This window comes from Mobula hypostoma, chromosome 1 (genome assembly GCF_963921235.1).
Source record: "Mobula hypostoma chromosome 1, sMobHyp1.1, whole genome shotgun sequence".
In the NCBI taxonomy this organism is placed as follows: domain Eukaryota; kingdom Metazoa; phylum Chordata; class Chondrichthyes; order Myliobatiformes; family Myliobatidae; genus Mobula; species Mobula hypostoma.
The window spans coordinates 164,173,122-164,190,716 of record NC_086097.1 but is presented as its reverse complement, the minus strand read 5'-3'; the positions used below and the strand labels follow the sequence as shown (position 1 = coordinate 164,190,716).

Here is a 17,595-nt window from a genome sequence, read left to right as displayed (position 1 = left end):
ATGTGACTTAAAGCATAGTGCTGTAAGTGAAAAGAGAGCTGGGATCTAAAGGAAGAGAAAATTACACTCCTCAAAAATTATTTTCATATCCAAAATTTTAAATTGTATCTCTTGTTGTTGCATGATTTTTTGCTTATTCTGTGTTTGTAATGTGCTGTAGAATGTTTTGATCTATTGCATGCAACACAAATCCAAAATTCACACATTTGAAATCATGTGGATAAAAAGATACAAGCCTTTTGTTCAGGGTCACTGGACTGAACAACTCCTTTAGTAAAAGAGGTTCATTCTAATTATACTTAAACCACCATGACAAATGATGAGGATGCACTCCCACTGTGTTCCTAGCAGATTAGGTTCAATATATAGTGGATATCTGATACTGAAATTAACCTCAGTGACAATAGGACAGCAAAGATTAAAGTTATCATGCAAGGTTGCTGTTATCTTAGGCAACTGCCTTCTCTCTTACAAGTTCACTGAAGGCAACAGGATTGGGTTTGCTATGATGCCTCTAACCTTCCAATTTCTTGTCAATATTCTGAATTTTAAAAACCTGCAATTAAAGGGTATGGTGGCTTAAATACCAGAATGGAAACAAAATCACCTAGATTGGTACTCCAGAGCCAAGAGTTCAAATTCCATCACATCATTTTGGGGGGCGGGGGGTTTAAAATGAGATAAATATATTCTGTTACTAAAATGTGAGGATCATTAGTGGTAGCCATAACTGGATTTACTGAAAAAACTTATTTGGTTTACTAAATATACTCCCGGAATGGAAATTTGCCAACCTTACTCGATGTGTGATTCCAGACAGTAGAGTATATGACTTAATTGTTCTCTGAAATGGCTTAACAAGCCAGAGCATTTAAGAGTAATGCAGATAGACACTGGACAAGACCCTTGAACAAATAAGTAAAACAGTCAGTATCTGTGAATCTGTATCCCAGTATGAAGTGTAAGGCATTGCATTTACTAAAGGATGGGAAAAAAGGAGAAGGGAAGAATTTTAAGAAAAAGATTGGTATTTGGGGCTTGTTGCTACCCTTAGTATAGTAAATCCATGGAAAATTTGGTCTTGGGAGTACAACAACCTTGCATTCAATGTCTGTAGAGACCAAGGATTTGATTGTGGGCTTCAGGAAGGCTATGTTGAGAACACACACCAGTCCTCATCGAGGGATCAGAAGCAGAAAGGGTGAGCAGTATCAAGTTCCTGGGTGTCAACATCTCTGAGGGTCCACCCTGGTCCCAACATATTGATGCAATTGCAAAGAAGGTACGACAGTGGCTATATGTCACCAAAGACATTCACGCTTTATACAATCAGACAGTAAAGACTAATGTGGAGACCATTCTAACTTTCTGCATCACTGTCTGGTATAGAGGACCACTGTGCAGGATTGGAAAAACCCTGCAGAAAGTTGTAAACGCAGCCAGCTCCATCATGGGCACTAGTCTCCCCAGCATCTAGGACACTTTCAAAAGGTGATGCTTCAAAAGAGTGGCAACCATCATTCAGGACCCCCATCACTCAGGACATGCCCTCTTCTCATTACCACCATCAGACACACACTCAACATTTCAGGAACAGCTTCTTCCCCTCTGCTGTGAGATTTCTGATTAGACAATGAACCCATGAACACTTACTCAGTAGTTTTTGTTTTCTTCTCTTTTTGCACTACATATTTATTTTATTTTTTATATACTTATTGCAATTTATTCTTGTATTACTATGTATTGGAATGTACTGCTGCCAAAAGAACAAATTTCATGACGCATGCTGGTGATATTAAACCTGATTTGGATTCTAATTCCTTTACTATTTGTTCATTGATATTTATGCCTTGCCATTACTGCACCTGGATGCATGTGATAGTAGATGAAAACAGCATCACTGTTCTAAAGGCACTTACACTAATGGACAGATTCTGGAACAAAACACAGCTTAAAGAGTGTTATTCTAAACGGGATGATGTGGCACACTGCATTATGCACAAGGAGGAAGAAATACAGAGAACTGGAGGGTTTCAATTGTGCATGCAGTGAAATCAAAACAAGTCTTTGTGCTGCTTGTAAAATCAAAACAGGTTCGTATCCAGGAGACAATCTTTTGTTGCTAATGAATGCATCAAGGAGAAGCAAGTGGTAGTAAAATCAGCACATAAAATATGTCAACATCTTCTGGAATTACTCTCTACAATTTAAGGCCATCAGTCAGAAATATAAATATTTCTATATACTCTCTCAACTAATATTTCCATTGGCACTTCCACCAAAATGGATTTGAATTTCACTAAAGAGGGAATTATTGCCAGGAATAGATTAATTCTTTCTTATTCATTGCAAAATAACTGAATGCCCTGAAATATTCAGCTGACAGAGGGTTAGCGTTCATTGGGAAGGTATTGACCTTGAGGAAAATGCCTGATTGCCACAATGCAAAATGAGGAGAGATGCTGGATTGCTGACGACCTGCTGTTACCCATCTCAGAGAAAGTCCAAATCTACCCCAAGAAACTTTTGTCTACATTTTATTTGTATTTTTTTTATATTTAGAGATACAGTGTAGAACAGGCCCTTCCAGCCAAACAAGCTCACGTCCCAGCGACCCACCTATTTAGCCCTAGCCTAATCACAGGACAATTTAAAATGACCAAATAACCTACAAATCCATATGTATTTGGACTGCAGAGGAAACTGGAGTACCTGCAGAAAACCCGGTTACAGGGAGAGCATATAAGCTCCTTACAGATGTCCCCGGAATTGAACTTTCAGCTCTGGAACACCCCAAGCTGTATTAGTGTTGCATCTACTGCTGTGCTCCTGTGGCACCCCATTTTTGACCCCAGATAACTTGCTCTGGTTCCCCAGATGGCTCAAACCCATCCAACCAACACCACCAGTCCCTGCTCCATTCCCTCTGAGCTCATCTCAGCCAGTGAGGTGGTCAATGCATGATATTTCACCCCAGAGTCCTGTGGGGATGGGGAAGACGTTAAAATCAGCCAACGTCCTGCTCCTGACTTCTATCAGTTTCCCTGGTGGAACATGTGGACAGCAGGTTATTAGTCTGCATGTGACATTGACAACTAGGTAAGGTCAGCCATGATAAGATTTAGCTCACCTGTGAGGATCTCAGGAGATTATATCAGAAGTCTAATCAATCAATGCTCACATAACAAAGAACACTGAACACATTCACACGTGAACAATGGTCACTTGACTGAAGCACCGTAAAACTGTGCCTTGGAGGAGAGAAGGCTTAGTAGAGTTTTAAAACTAACACCACAACCTCTTCTTTCATTTGAGCCATTGGATGCTAAGTGCTCCATTTTCAACAGCATTAATACACTCTGAAACGATACGATCCTGGGCTGCACTTTGTATTCATACCACTCATTAAATTCTGAGGGAAAGAGGAAAATTGTCTCTTAACTGGATAAGGATCATTACCCCAGGAAGTTGTGGAAGATGCCCTCAAGAATAAGATAGGTTATTAGTCTGCATGTGACATTGACAGCTAGGTAAGGTCAGCCATGATAGTGAATGGCAAGTCGGGATTGAGAGGGTGTATGACATTCTCCTACTTTTACTTTTTTATCTTTATCTGGGAACATTGGAGATTTTTGTTTTGCAACTGTACCTGTGAAATCAATAAATGATAAATTTGCTTTAAAAAGTGTCCAGAAATGAAATACATTGGGATTCACAAATGGAAAATATTAGACATAGTAGCAAGATGCAATTGATTCTTCCAACCAGAATACCAATCAGCATTGGTAACATGGTTGCTTGTGGGACATCTAATCAGATACTGTTTAGATTTATGGATTACACCTCAGCTTCAGCAGTGACAATTTCCACAAAAACCAACAAGGGGACCAAAACTTGGCTGCAAGTTTGTGGGAAAGATACGAGTGACACTTCACTTGTTTTAGTCCCTCTTCACTGGGAATGTTTAACTTGCATTGGATGTACTTAACAATTATTGCAAGAGAAATAGTTCCTTAAATAACGGTGGAACAGAATATGAAGTCCCTGCAAAGCTCTGACTGAACATTTAAATATCAACAAAAAAAAGAGAAAAGTTTACAAGAGTGCACACTTTATAACAGCAAACAACTCAGCTACCTGGATAGTAGGAATTCTGTATTCCTGGGCTCTTCAGTGTATTTGTCTTCACAGTAAATGAAGATGGCGAGGACACGGCTGAAGGAAAATGCAAAAACAATTTATAAAGATTGGGAGCAACCTCAAATAAAGTTATAACAAGTGCTAAACATAGACCACATATTTAATTAACCTTACATCAACAAAAATGAGAAAATCTGTAGATGCAGATCAATCCCATTTTTAAAATTTCCTCTGCATTCTTAACAACTCCCTCCAAGTGTACTACTCACCTACACACTCGGGAAAATCTACAGCAGCCAAATAGTCAAACTATCCATGCCTCTTTGGGACAAAGGAGGGAACTTGAGCACCCAGAGGAAACCCACATTGTCACAAGAAGATCATGCCAACAGCAGACAGCACTATAGGAAATTAAGATTGAATCTGGGTCTCTAGTTCTGCTGCAAGACAGCAACTCCATGAGTGTGTCACTGTGCATTCCTAATTAAGGAATGGAATATCTTCTTAGCTCACCTCTTCCATTCAGATTATGTGTATCCATAAAGGAGAAAGCCTCATCACAATTAGTTCCTTGCTCAGTAAAACTCTTGTCCATTGAATTTACCATCACAGTCATCTCTTGCCGGGTACTGCTCAGCGTATCCTTTCGCTTCTTTGCTAGTTTTCTTGAAATATTAAGAGAGAATAACAAAAACATTAATTTTTCATGCATCATAAAAAATAATTTGCATTGTAAATTGAAAATATCTGAATGACCAACCTATGGTGTAAATTACCAAAAAAGCTTTGTACATTTGTTTAATGCCAAAAGTACCTGTGATCTTACTGGATTTGAGACTCTTAAAAAAACTCTGTACTAATGACACATGTCTTGAAATAACTTTACTGTAAAAAAATAACAGGGAATAACCTTTATAACTCCATGCATCCTAGTTATATGATCAGCAAAAGAATAAGGCAAATGTGCATTCACTTAACGTCCATTTCTGCTAAAAACTGCTTCTACAAGCTACTAATAACTCCAGTCACTTTGGACAGGATAAAAACGGAGCATTACCAGTGATCACACTCATATTACATCCAAACATTTGATATCAGCAATTAACAAGTTGATCCTTGGATCCAAAATGACTATTAGTTAGGATGTCAATGGTTTGTTATTGTCACATGGAACTTTGCCTGCCATCCATACAGACCATTTCATTGCAACAGTACATTGAGAAAGTACAAGGGAAAACAATAATAGCGGTGCAGTTACAGAGAAATTTGTAGTGTGTGCAGACACTAAGATGCAAGGGCATAAGATACTGTAGATTATGAGATCAAAAATGGATCTTATTGTACAAAGGGACTATTCAATAATCTTAAATATCTTAAGATCTTGATATTAGAAGACTAGTCGTAATGTGAAGGGGCTATGCATTCTACTTCGAGCAGCAATTTCACACTGGTGTTGAATATCATGAATGGTTTTGATGAGATATAAAAATGTTTCACTGGAAGGAATCACAGAAACAGACCTTTGGCCCATCTAGTCGAGGCAAATGATTAATATGCCTTGTCCCATTAACCTGTACCATAGCACTCCATATCCCTCCCATCCATGTATCTATCCAAATTTCTCTTAAATGTTGAAATTGAACCTGAATCCACCACTTCCACTGGCAGCTCGCTCCACACTCTCACTGCCCTCTGAGGGAAGGAAGTTCCCCCTCATCTTCCTCTTAAATAATTCAACTTTCACCCTTAACACATGACCTTTAGATCTAGTCTCACCCATTTGCAGTGGTAAAAGCCTGCTTGCACTTAGCCTATTATACTCCTCATAATTTTATAGAACCCTATCAAGTCTGCCCTTATTCTCCTGCACTCTAGGGAATACATTCCTAACCTATTCAACCTTTCCTTATAACTCAGGTCCTCAGGTCCTGGCAATATCCTTGAAAATTTTCTCTGCCCTCTTTCAATCTTATTGATATCTTTTTTGTTGGTAGGTGATCAGAAATGCACATGATACTCCAAATTAGGCCACACCAATGGCAAATACAACATCAACATAAAATTCCAACTGACGATGACAGGAAATACAAACTTTGCACTCTCAAAATTTCACTTTTGAAGGCCTCTCAATAACCAAGCATAGTTTTGCCTGAAAACAACCTGTCCCATTCCACATTTTCCAGATCCTTTGATTTATGAAGGCAAGTGGGCCAAAAGCCGTCTTTATGACCCTATCTACCAGTGATGCACCTCTCAAGGAATTATGAATCTGTATTCTCAGATCCCTCTGTTCTACCACACTCCCCAGTATCCTACAGCTCACCGTACAAGTTCTACCCTGGTTTGTCCTCCTACCTCACACATGTCTGCACTAAATTCCATCTGCCATTTTTCTGCCCATTTTTCCAGCTGGTCCCGATCTCATTGAAAGCTTCCTTCTTCACTCTCTAATATGCCCTTAACCTTGGTGTCATCTGCAAATTTTCTGACCCAGCTTACTACATTATTGTCCAGATCATTGATATAGATGACAAACAACAATGGACCTAGCACTGATCCCTGTGGTACACCACTAGTCAGAGGCCTTCAGTCAGAGAGGCAGTCATCCATTACCACTCTCTGGCTGCTCCCATGAAACCAATGTCTAATTCAATTTACTACCTCACCCTGAATGCCAAGCAACTGAACCTTCTTGACCAATCTCCCATGCAGGACCTTTACAAAGGACTTTCTAAATTCCATGTAGACCACATCCACTGCTTCGTCTTCATCCACTTTCCTGGTAACATCCTGAAAAATTCCGTAAGACCGGTTAGACATAAACTACCGATCACAAAGCCATGCTGACTATCCCATATCGGTCCCTGTCTATCCAAATACTTATATATCTGTTCCCTTAGAATTCATTGCAATAACTTACCCACTACTGATGTCATGCTCACTAGCCTATAATTTCCTGGCTTATTCTTACAGCCTTTCTTAAACAACAGAACAACATTAGCTATCCTCCAGTCTTCTGGCATCTCACCCATTGCTAATAATGTTTTAACTATCTCTGCTATGGCTCCTGCAATTTCTGCACTAGCCTCCCACAGGATCTGAGGGAACATCTGTCAGGCTCTGGGGATTTAGCCATCCTAATCTGCCTCAGAACAGCAAACACTTCCTCCTCTGTAATGTTTAAATGGTCCATGACCTCACTTCTATAGACTATGTAAATACAGATGCAAAATTTCCATTTAAGATCTCCCCCATCTCTTTCAGCTCCATGCATAGATGAGAACTCTATCTTTAAGAGGACCTATTTTGTCCCTGGCAATGCTTCTGCTTTTCATATATTTCTCAATGCCCTTGGGAGTCTTCTTCACCTTGTCTGTTACAGCAACTTCATGCCTTCTTTTAGCTCTCCTGATTTCCTTCTTAAATGTTATCTTGCATTTCTTATACTCAAGTACCTCATTTGCTCCTTCTTGCCTATACCTGCTATAGTATGTACCTCCTTCTTCTTAACCAGAGCCTCAATACGTCTCAAAAACCTAGGTTCCCAAAACCTGTCATGATGACAGGAAATACAAAATTTCACTTTTGAAGGCCTCTCAATAACCAAGCATAGCTTTGCCTGAAAACAACCTGTCCCATTCCACATTTTCCAGATCCTTTCTGATACAATCAAAATCGGCCCTTCTCTAATTTAGAATCTCATCCCGCAGAGTAAACCTATTCTTCTCCATAATTCTATTGAAAGTAATGTTATTATAATCATTAGATGTAAAGTATCCCCCTATGCAAACCTCTGTCACCCTGTCTCATTCTCTAATAGGAGATCTAGAAACATAGAAACATAGAAAAATTACAGCACAATACAGGCCCTTCAGCCCACAATGCTATGCTGAACATGTACTTACTTTAGAAATTACCTAGGGTTACCCATAGCCCTCTATTTTTCTAAGCTCCATGTGCCTGTCCAGGAGTCTCTTAAAAGAACCTATCGTATCAGCCTCCACCACTGTCACCGGCTGCTCATTCTACTCACTCTGTGTAAAAAACTTACCCCTGACATCTCCTCTGTACTTACTTCCAAGCACCTTAAAACTATGGGCGCTTGTGATAGCCATTTCAGCCCTGGGAAAAAGCCTCTGACTATCCACACGATCAATGCCTTTTATCATCTTATACACCTCTATAAGGTCACCTCTCATCCTCCGTCGCTCCAAGTAGAAAAGGCCAAGTTCACTCAACCTATTCTCATAATGCATGCTCCCCAATCCAGGCAACATCCTTGTAAATCTCTTCCACACCCTTTCTATGGTTTCTACATCCTTCCTGTAGTGAGGTGACCAGAACTGAGCACAGTACTCCAAGTGGGGTCTGACCAGGGTCCTATATAGCTGTAACATTACCTCTCGGCTCTTGAACTCAATCCCACAGTTGATGAAGGCCAATGCACTGTATGCCTACTTAACCACAGAGTCAACCTGCACAGCAGCTTTGAGTGTCCTATGGACTCAGACCCCAAGATCCCTCTGATCCTCCACACTGCCAAGAGTCTCACCATTAATACTATATTCTGCCATCATATTTGACCTATCAAAATGAACCACCTCACACTTATCTGGGTTGAACTCCATCTGCCACTTCTCAGCCCAGTTTTGCATCCTACCAATGTCCCGCTGTAACCTCTGACAACCCTCCACACTATCCAAAACACCCTCAACCTTTGTATAATCAGTAAATTTACTAACCCATCCCTCCACTTCCTCATCCAGGTCATTTATAAAAATCACGAAGAGTAGGGGTCCCAGAACAGATCCATGAGGCACACCACTGGTCACCAACCTCCATGCAGAATATGACCCATCTACAACCACTCTTTGCCTTCTGTGGGCAAGCCAGTTCTGGATCTAGTATCACACTCCCTCTTGTTGGGCTCTATGTATCAATTAAGGAAACTTCCCTGAACACATTTGACAAACTCTATCCCATCCAGCCTTTTTATGGTATGGAAGACCCAATCAATATGTGTAAAGTTAAAATCACCTACCGTCAGTCACAATCTTACGTTCCTTGCAACAGTCTGCAGTCTATCTGCAAACTTTCTCCTCTAAACCCCACTGACAATTGGGCAGTCTATAATATAATCCCATTAATGTGGTCATCACTTTCTTATTCTTTTTTTCCACCGAAATAGCCTCAGTAGATGAACTCTCTTGTCATGTCTATGTACTACCATGACATTTCTTCTTACTTTTAATGCCACCCGTCCGCTTTCCTTTAATTCTCCTGCCCTATCACATTTAAATTGATGGAATGCTGAAACATTGAGCTTCCCCCACGCGCCCTCCTGCAATCAAGTCTCATTAATGACTGCAGCGCCATAATTCCACATGCTGATCCATGCCCCAAGCTCATTTGCCTTTCCTACAATACTCCTTGCAATGAAATACACACAACTCATAACATTAGTCCCACCATGCTTAACGTTTTGATTTCTGATTTTGTACGTAGGCTTAACAACATTGTTCCCACAACCATTCCACTATGGGCTCTGGCACTCTGGCTCATATTTCCCTGCAACTCTAGTTTAACCCTCCCCTCACCCCCCATACTCTAGTACGAGCAAACCTTCCCATAAGGATATTAGTCCCCCTTCAGTTCAGGTGCAAACTGCCCACCTGTACAGGTCCCACCTTCACTGGCTGAAGCCCAATGATCCAAAAATCAGAAGCCCTTTCTCCTGCACCATCTCCTTGGTCTCATGTTTAACTGTATTACCTTCCTAATTCTGGCCTCACTAGCACGTGGCACAGGTAACAATCCTGAGATTACTACCCTAGTGGTCCTGTCCTTTAACTTAAACGCCTAACTCCCTGAACTTACTTCACAATACTTTGTCATCTTTCATACCCATGTCATTGGTACTGACATGGACTATTCACTCTCCCAGTTAAGAATACTGTGGATGTCTCTGACCCGGGCACACAGGAGGCAACGTATCATCCAGGAATGTCTTTTTCGTCCATAGAATTTCCTTTCAGTTCCCCTAACATTGAATCCCCTATCACTACAGTTCACCTATTCCCCACTTACACTTCTGAGTTACAGAGCCAGAATCAGACCTGGCTGCTGTGGCTTTCCTCTGCTAGGTCATGTGTGACTCTCCCTGCCTCCCAACAGTATCCAAAGTGGCATACCTGTCGTTGAGAGGAACAGCCACAGGGGTAATCTGCATGGCTGCCTATCCCCATTCCCCTCCTGAAGGTGACCCAGTTAGCTGTGTCCTGCATCTTGGGTGTATTACTTCCCTGTGTATCTTGTCCTCAACCCATCAGCCTCCTGAATGATCCAAAGTCCATCCAGTTCCAGCAAATCCTTAACACTGTCCACTGGAAGTGGCAGTGGATGCCACTTCTTGCAGGTGCAGTTATCACGGACGCTGGAAGTCTTCCTGCCTTCCATGGCTGCTCCAAAAAGTTGGTAACCACAAGCAACAATTCTAAAATGAGATCAAGAAATCTTCTTCGTAAAGAATTTGGTTATACTGTGGACAGCTTTTCTATTTCCACAAACTGAGGAAAGCCAGCTGTATTAATTGTCAGCAAACCTTCTAAATTCTACTCATTCAGAGGTGTCTGCATGTGTGCAGTTCTGTTTCTTAGCAAACGCTTGTCATCAAGGTCAACATGGTGTTCCATAGGCATCTCATAGACGTGAAGATGGCCTATTTACTGCCTGGAAAAATGATACAATGAAAACTGATTTCTACCCCAATCTTCTCCAGTTTGTCCTACATTAACTAAGAGGCCACAATGTGGTTAGATTACCTAATTAGCAAATATAAACTCTTTGCCAACAATATGAAGATGAAAATCAAATCCCAGTTAATTGAATAAATCTTTAATTCTATTTACAAAGTTGCTAAGAAATGATTAATTCCAATGGCATAACTATCGTATTTTCATTAAAACCCACCTGGTTCACCAATAGCCTTCAGGAGTGAAAATCTGTTGGCTAACTACAAAAGTACCACGTGCATCATGTTATAACTGTACAAAATGTTTGTGGAACCACACTTGGAATATTGTGTGCAGGTCTAGTTGCTAGCTAAAGGTAGGATTTCTTTAAGCTGGAAATGATTGCAGCAAGTATGTTATCAGGTCTGGGTAACTTGAGTTATAAGGAGAGATTGGAAATGAGAGGGTTCCCTTTCCCTAGACCAGAGGAAGCTGAGATCACATGAGGATAGATAAAGTGAATGGTCTTTTTCCCAGGATAGGGCAGTCTAAACCTGGAGGGAATTGATTTGAAGTGAGAGGAAATTTAAAAAGAACCTGAGAGGCTTTTTTTTTACCCCACACACAAGGTGTTGAATCTGTGGAATGAGCTGGCAGAGGAAATGGTAAAGGCAAGTACAATTATGATTTTTAAAAGACATTTGGACAGGCACATGGTTAGGAAAGATTTGGAAAGATAATGGCCAAACATTGGCAAATGGGATTAGGTCAAGTAGGCAACTTGGTCAGCATGACTGAGTTGGGCCAAAGTACCTACTACCATGCTACATGATTTAATGATTCCTATCCAGTTCGATCAATATGTCAGACACCTAATGTCGCGGACTCATTACTGCCTTCAAGAATAAAAACTGCAGGCCCTCCAAGATATAAAATTCCAAAGGTACGCCACATCTTGAATGAGAAAATGTTTCCTTTTCTCATCCTAAACATGCAAACAAAAGCTTTCCACTGTCTCCTGGTACATGTTACAGTAATAAACAAATAATAATAATAATTGTGCCTGGACACAAGTCACTGAAGGCAAATGTGTAGGTGTTGGAAGCTGTTAGGAAGGCAACTGTATTGTTTTTATTATCAAAGGCCTTGATTACAGGAGAAATGAAGAAGCTTGAGAGACCACATTTGGCACATTAGGTACAGCTTTGGTCTCCATACAGGTTATAGGCTGTATTAGAGGGAGGAACGTAATAAAGGCTCACTAAACTAGTTATAGGGATGGTGTATTTTTTCAAATAACAGGAAGTTGACTGTATTTTTTTAGAGTTTAGAAGAATTAGTGATTTTATCAATAATGTATACAAAATCATTAAAGAGTTTGACAGGGTAGATACAAGAAGAATAATTTCCTCAGCTAAAAAGATAAGAGCAAGGGGCACAGTATGAGAGGAAGGTGCAGGCTGTTATTCAGTCAGATCATCCCATATGTAAGTACGTTGAGATAGGTGAAAAAGAACAGAATGCAGAGCTTGGGAAAAATAGAACATTAGCATTACCCAATCTATATTACTTTACAATATTCTTCTGGTAGGCATACCAAAATGGATGACCTGACCCATATCCAAATTATTTGCCATCTTTCATGTTCATGTCCAATCATTCAACCTGTCCATATCCCCCTGAAATTTCTTTACAACCTCCTGCATTTTCACTTTATATTGTCAATAAATCTGGATATGTGCCATTGGTTTTCTGATCTGAACTGTTGACATAGATTGTGAATAGCTGTGGGCCAAGCTGTATGCGGCAACCTATTATACGCAGTCTGCCAACCTGAGAAGGAACTGAGATTGGGGCAAATTTTAATATCACTGGATGAAATCATTTTCCTCATGGGCAGCAAAGATAAAAGTCATAAAATCAAAAAGGGATGTAGCTGTTGAAGAAAGAGAGCAGATCATCCCTTTGACAAAGTATTTCATGAAGCACAACAATTGTGACCTTGCCAAAGGGCACTTACATCCTGAGAGTAAGTTAAAGAGAACAAGCTGCACTTTTAAAGCATTGTCTAACAAATCAGTTTTAGTGATCCACAAATTAATTCCAATATCAGCAGTCATCTTGATGCATGTTTTACAAAGCTTTAGTAGTCAGCTTGCCTGCAACAAGTATTGCTCTGCCCTGATTTCCCTTTGTAGAATATTCAATGAAGAATTTTATATAAACATCTATATTAAAAAAGAGATGTACAGCATTTTTTTCTTCCAGTCTACTTGTAAACCCAAAGAATCCTTTCAGAAATAAAAGTCATTTTCAATCACTGATTGAACAAAAATGACAACTTGCTGAATAGTTACCCAAGCCTTTAAATAATTTCCTTGTATTAAATCTATTCTGCATATTCCATCATAAATTAGTTTCAATACAACTGAGTGGTTTGGATGATAATTTGTCGTATCTTAACAGTAAATGATTTGGAGGGAGCCAGAGCTGAATAATAACATTTTGTAATCTTCAGGATTCATTTAAAAACTGCAATTCCCAATAACTACTTTGCTATAATAGTTTGGACTGACAAGAATAGGTTAAACTTGCTGAGATCTTGATTTAAATCAATTCTAATTTTTAAGGGATTGCTACTGAAGTGCTCTTGATACATGATTGAAATTTTCCTCGTACAGCAGCTTTTCAGAATTTCCACGATTGATTTTCCTGACTTTTTATAATATAAATACACCAGCTCATTCACAATTCATATGGAACAGAAACAAATAGATAAATATATGTGCACTCATACATTTATGTGGGCAGGGTACAACCCAGACGCAGTGCAGACCTCAAGGACATACTCAGTTCTGCCCAGATTCACAGATTCTGTATATCTATGCACCTACCCAAATCCAAACCATTCCCAAACCCACATTCAAATATGTCCTGAGGCACCAACACAATGGCACTGGCATATACCTATTTTCTTTCACAAATCTACACTCAAAAATATATTTATGCGACAGCGCAAGCTGACCCACCTCAAAAATGTACTCAGACAACAACACAAAATGAAGCAAGCAACCATACATTAAATCAACTATGTCTCCAGCTACAGCCTTACACAGAGACTGACACTTATACATATTTCCTTCGTCGAAACTAACACAACTATTCAAACCCAAACACTCACACATACCTATATACCAATGGTTGTGAAGTACTTCAGGTTGGGCACGTGGCCAAGTGGTTAAGGCATTCGTCCAGTTATCTCAAGGTCACTAGTTCGAGCCTCAGCTGTGGCAGCGTGTTTGTGCCCTCGAGCAAGGCACTTAATCAAATGTTGCTCTGGTCTGTGCGAGCAGTGGCGCCCCACACAGACTTCCAATCTGCGCCTTGTAAGGCATGAAAATGCCTGACGCAGGTCTCTCATGGTCTGAGTCAATGTTCCCTCCCCCCCAGGTTGTCCAGAGGTTATATAAAGCACTAAACAAACAGAAATAATTTTCTTTTTTTTTATTCTCATACTTTTTCAATCATGGTAAACCTGTTTTAACCACAATGCTCAAAACTTCCCTGATGTTTCTCATCCCTCTTGGTCTGAAATGAAATTATCAACAGCATAGGCCAGAAACAGCTAACTAGAAACATAATTTGACACCCTTCAGAAATACCAATGGCAAGAAGGACTCTCTTCCTGGCTCCCGACAGCCCCTTGGGTTTCAAAATATGGGATGAAGCTCTACTATCTAGAACAACAAGCAGTTTGGAACATACACCCTTCTTGAGAAAGCCCCTTCAAGTCATATGCCATCCTGATTTTGAAATATTTTGGTCCTCCTTCATCATTATTGGGTAAATTTAATTTCTCAGTCAAATCACTGAAATGCAGCTACTGGTCATCATCACACAGCTCTTTGTGTGATCTTACTGTGCATACATTGTCTCCAGATTTCCTACATCATAACAATGACTACACTTCAAAAGATAATTGTTCAAGTACTTAAAGACATCTTGAGAAGGATGGTAAAGATGCCATGCAAATCCATGTCCATGTTCTGGGTGCTCGAACTCCCTGTCTGGCAAAATCACTGGATTATCTTCATTAAACTTGATGTTGTACTATATCCAATGTCATTCTACTCTGGCAATGGCCAATACCTGAGGACATCCTCCTAATGTGAGTGGAGGAAAGTTCATGTGTACCTATTTTACTCAGAGCCTGGAATGCACTGTTGGGGTGAAAATTGGAAGTGGTTTGTTATTGTCACATGTATTGAGATAAAGTGAAAAGCTTGCCTTGCATACTGTTCATTCAACTCAAATCATTACTGAGTGTATTGAGGTAGTACAAGGTAAGACAATAACCGAGTGCAGAATAAAGTACAACAGTTACTAAGGAAGTGCAGTGCAGGTAGACAATAAGGTGCATGATCATAAGGAGGTAATTTGTGAGGTCAAGGGTCCATCGTATTGTACAGAGGCAGAAACCTTCACCTCATTTAAAAAGGACCTGGATGACCTCTGAAAGTGAATAATCCTCGAGATACCAGACCAAGAGATGGGATTAACCTTGCCCATCTATAGCCAGCATGATGCACCATAATTTTCTACACAGTTTTCTGTTCTAATTCTGTTTATTCTGTCTTTCTAGATCTCCAAGTCATGAGGTTTCTTTCTTTATTTCCCCCAGAACATTGTGTTTTAATGACAATCGTGAAGGCAAAATCTTAATGTTCTGCTTCACATTGTCCTCCCCTGACATTTCAGGATATCCAGCATAAAATCTTTTAGATACTCAACCAAAAAAAGATATCCAATTGTACAAAACCATGGATGAAATACTCATTCTCAACTCTACACTTCTGTAGACCTGCATAAATTATGACAATAATGGATGGTTTTTCGTAGTTAATTCTATGGTACTAGAGCATTAAAGCATATTTATTTATTTAAATAGAATTTGCATTCAATATGATACATAATTTCTTTTGGCTAAAGCTGTCATCTAAAGTAAAAAAAAACACAACAAGAAGCTAACAAATTAAGCAATGTATAATTTATGTGTAAGCGAAGTAGCTTTTAATGCTTTAGTTCATGCTGCCTTTAGTGTATATTACAGCACCCATGGTAGCAATAACCATACTTACCTCTTTAAGTTAAATGAAGAATTTATATTCTGAGCTCAAGGAAAATATGAGAAGTTCTGATGCAATTATTTAATTCCAAATAAAAGCAAACAAGTAGGATATTTTTAAGATATTTTGGTGTGTGAGGATTTATGCAGCATAATTTTGTATTTTAGCTTTAATGCAGAATACTAGCTTCTTGTGTCAAACTAATGGTATGGAAAACATATTTCCTGCTCCTTGGCAGATGTGAAGAGATGTCCCAGCATGCAAGAGTTCTGGACCATTCATCTAGACTCATGTGTCTGAAATCTACCATAGCAACTGGGGAATTAAAACTTAGAAAATTAAATGAATGTAGAGCACAGTATTAGACCTTCAGCCCACCAGGTCCATGCTAATAATTTTGCTCTCTACACTATAAGACCATAAAACCATAAGATATAGGAGGAGACATTGGCCCATTGTGTCTGCTCCACCATTTTATCATGATTGATCCATTTCCCTCTCAGCCCCAATCTCCTGCCTTCTCCCCTTATCCCTATATGCTCTGATTAATCAAGAGTCTATCAACCTCTGCCTTAAATACACCCAATGATTCGGGCTCCACAGCCACCTATGGCATCGTATTCCACAGATTCACCATTCTCTGGCAGAAGAAATTCCTCCTCATCTCCGTTCAAAATGGATGTCTCTCTATTCTGAGGCTGCATCTCTGGTCTTAAGAGTCCCCCACCACAGGAAACATCCTTTCCACATCCACTCTATTGAGGCCTTTCAATATTCACTAAGTTTCAATGAGATTCCCCTCAGTCTTCTGAATTCTAGTGAGTACAGTCCCAGAGCCACCAAACATTCCTCAAATAAAATCCCTTTCATTCCCGGAATCATTTTCATGACGCAAACACGAGGAAATCTGCAGATACTGGAATTTCAAGCAACACACATAAAAGTTGCTGGTGAACGCAGCAGGTCAGGTGGCATCTCTAGGAAGAGATACAGCTGATGTTTCGGGCCAAGACCCTTCGTCAGGACTAACAGAAAGAAGAGATAGTAAGAGATTTGAAAGTGGCAGGGGGAGGGGGAGATCCAAAATGATAGGAGAAGACAGGAAGGGGAGGTATGGAGCCAAGAACTGGTCAGGTGATTGGCAAAAGGGATATGAGAGGATCATGGGACAGGAGGCCCAGGGAGAAAGAAAAGGGGGAGGGGGGAAAAGCCCAGAGGATGGGCAAGGGGTATAGTCAGAGGGACAGAGGGAGAAAAAGGAGAGAGAGAAAAAAAATAACAATAATAATAATAAAAAATAAATAATGGATGGGGTACGAAGGGGAGGTGGGGCATTAGCGGAAGTTAGAGAAGTCAATGTTCATGCCATCAGGTTGGAGGCTACCCAGACGGAATATAAGGTGTTGTTCCTCCAACCTGAGCGTGGCTTCATCTTTACAGTAGAGGAGGCCGTGGATAGACATGTCAGAATGGGAATGGGATGTGGAATTAAAATGTGTGGCCACTGGGAGATCCTTCTTTCTCTGGCAGACGGAGCGTAGGTGTTCAGCGAAACGATCTCCCAGTCTGCGTTGGGTCTCGCCAATATATAGAAGGCT

At 40.1% G+C, this 17,595-nt stretch overlaps 1 protein-coding gene across 9 annotated transcripts in view; it reads right to left on the bottom strand.

The window, feature by feature from the left end:
• The window catches only part of LOC134351958 (receptor-type tyrosine-protein phosphatase mu-like), a 1,067,206-nt gene that overhangs the window by 178,243 nt on the left and 871,368 nt on the right, over positions 1–17,595 (bottom strand). For all 9 annotated transcript variants that reach the window (XM_063058925.1, XM_063058929.1, XM_063058945.1 and 6 more), the window contains 2 exons: positions 4,654–4,805; positions 4,138–4,215 (listed from right to left, as the gene is read on the bottom strand). In XM_063058925.1, coding sequence (XP_062914995.1) covers positions 4,138–4,215; positions 4,654–4,805 — 230 coding nt within the window. The remainder of the gene's footprint in view (positions 1–4,137; positions 4,216–4,653; positions 4,806–17,595) is intronic.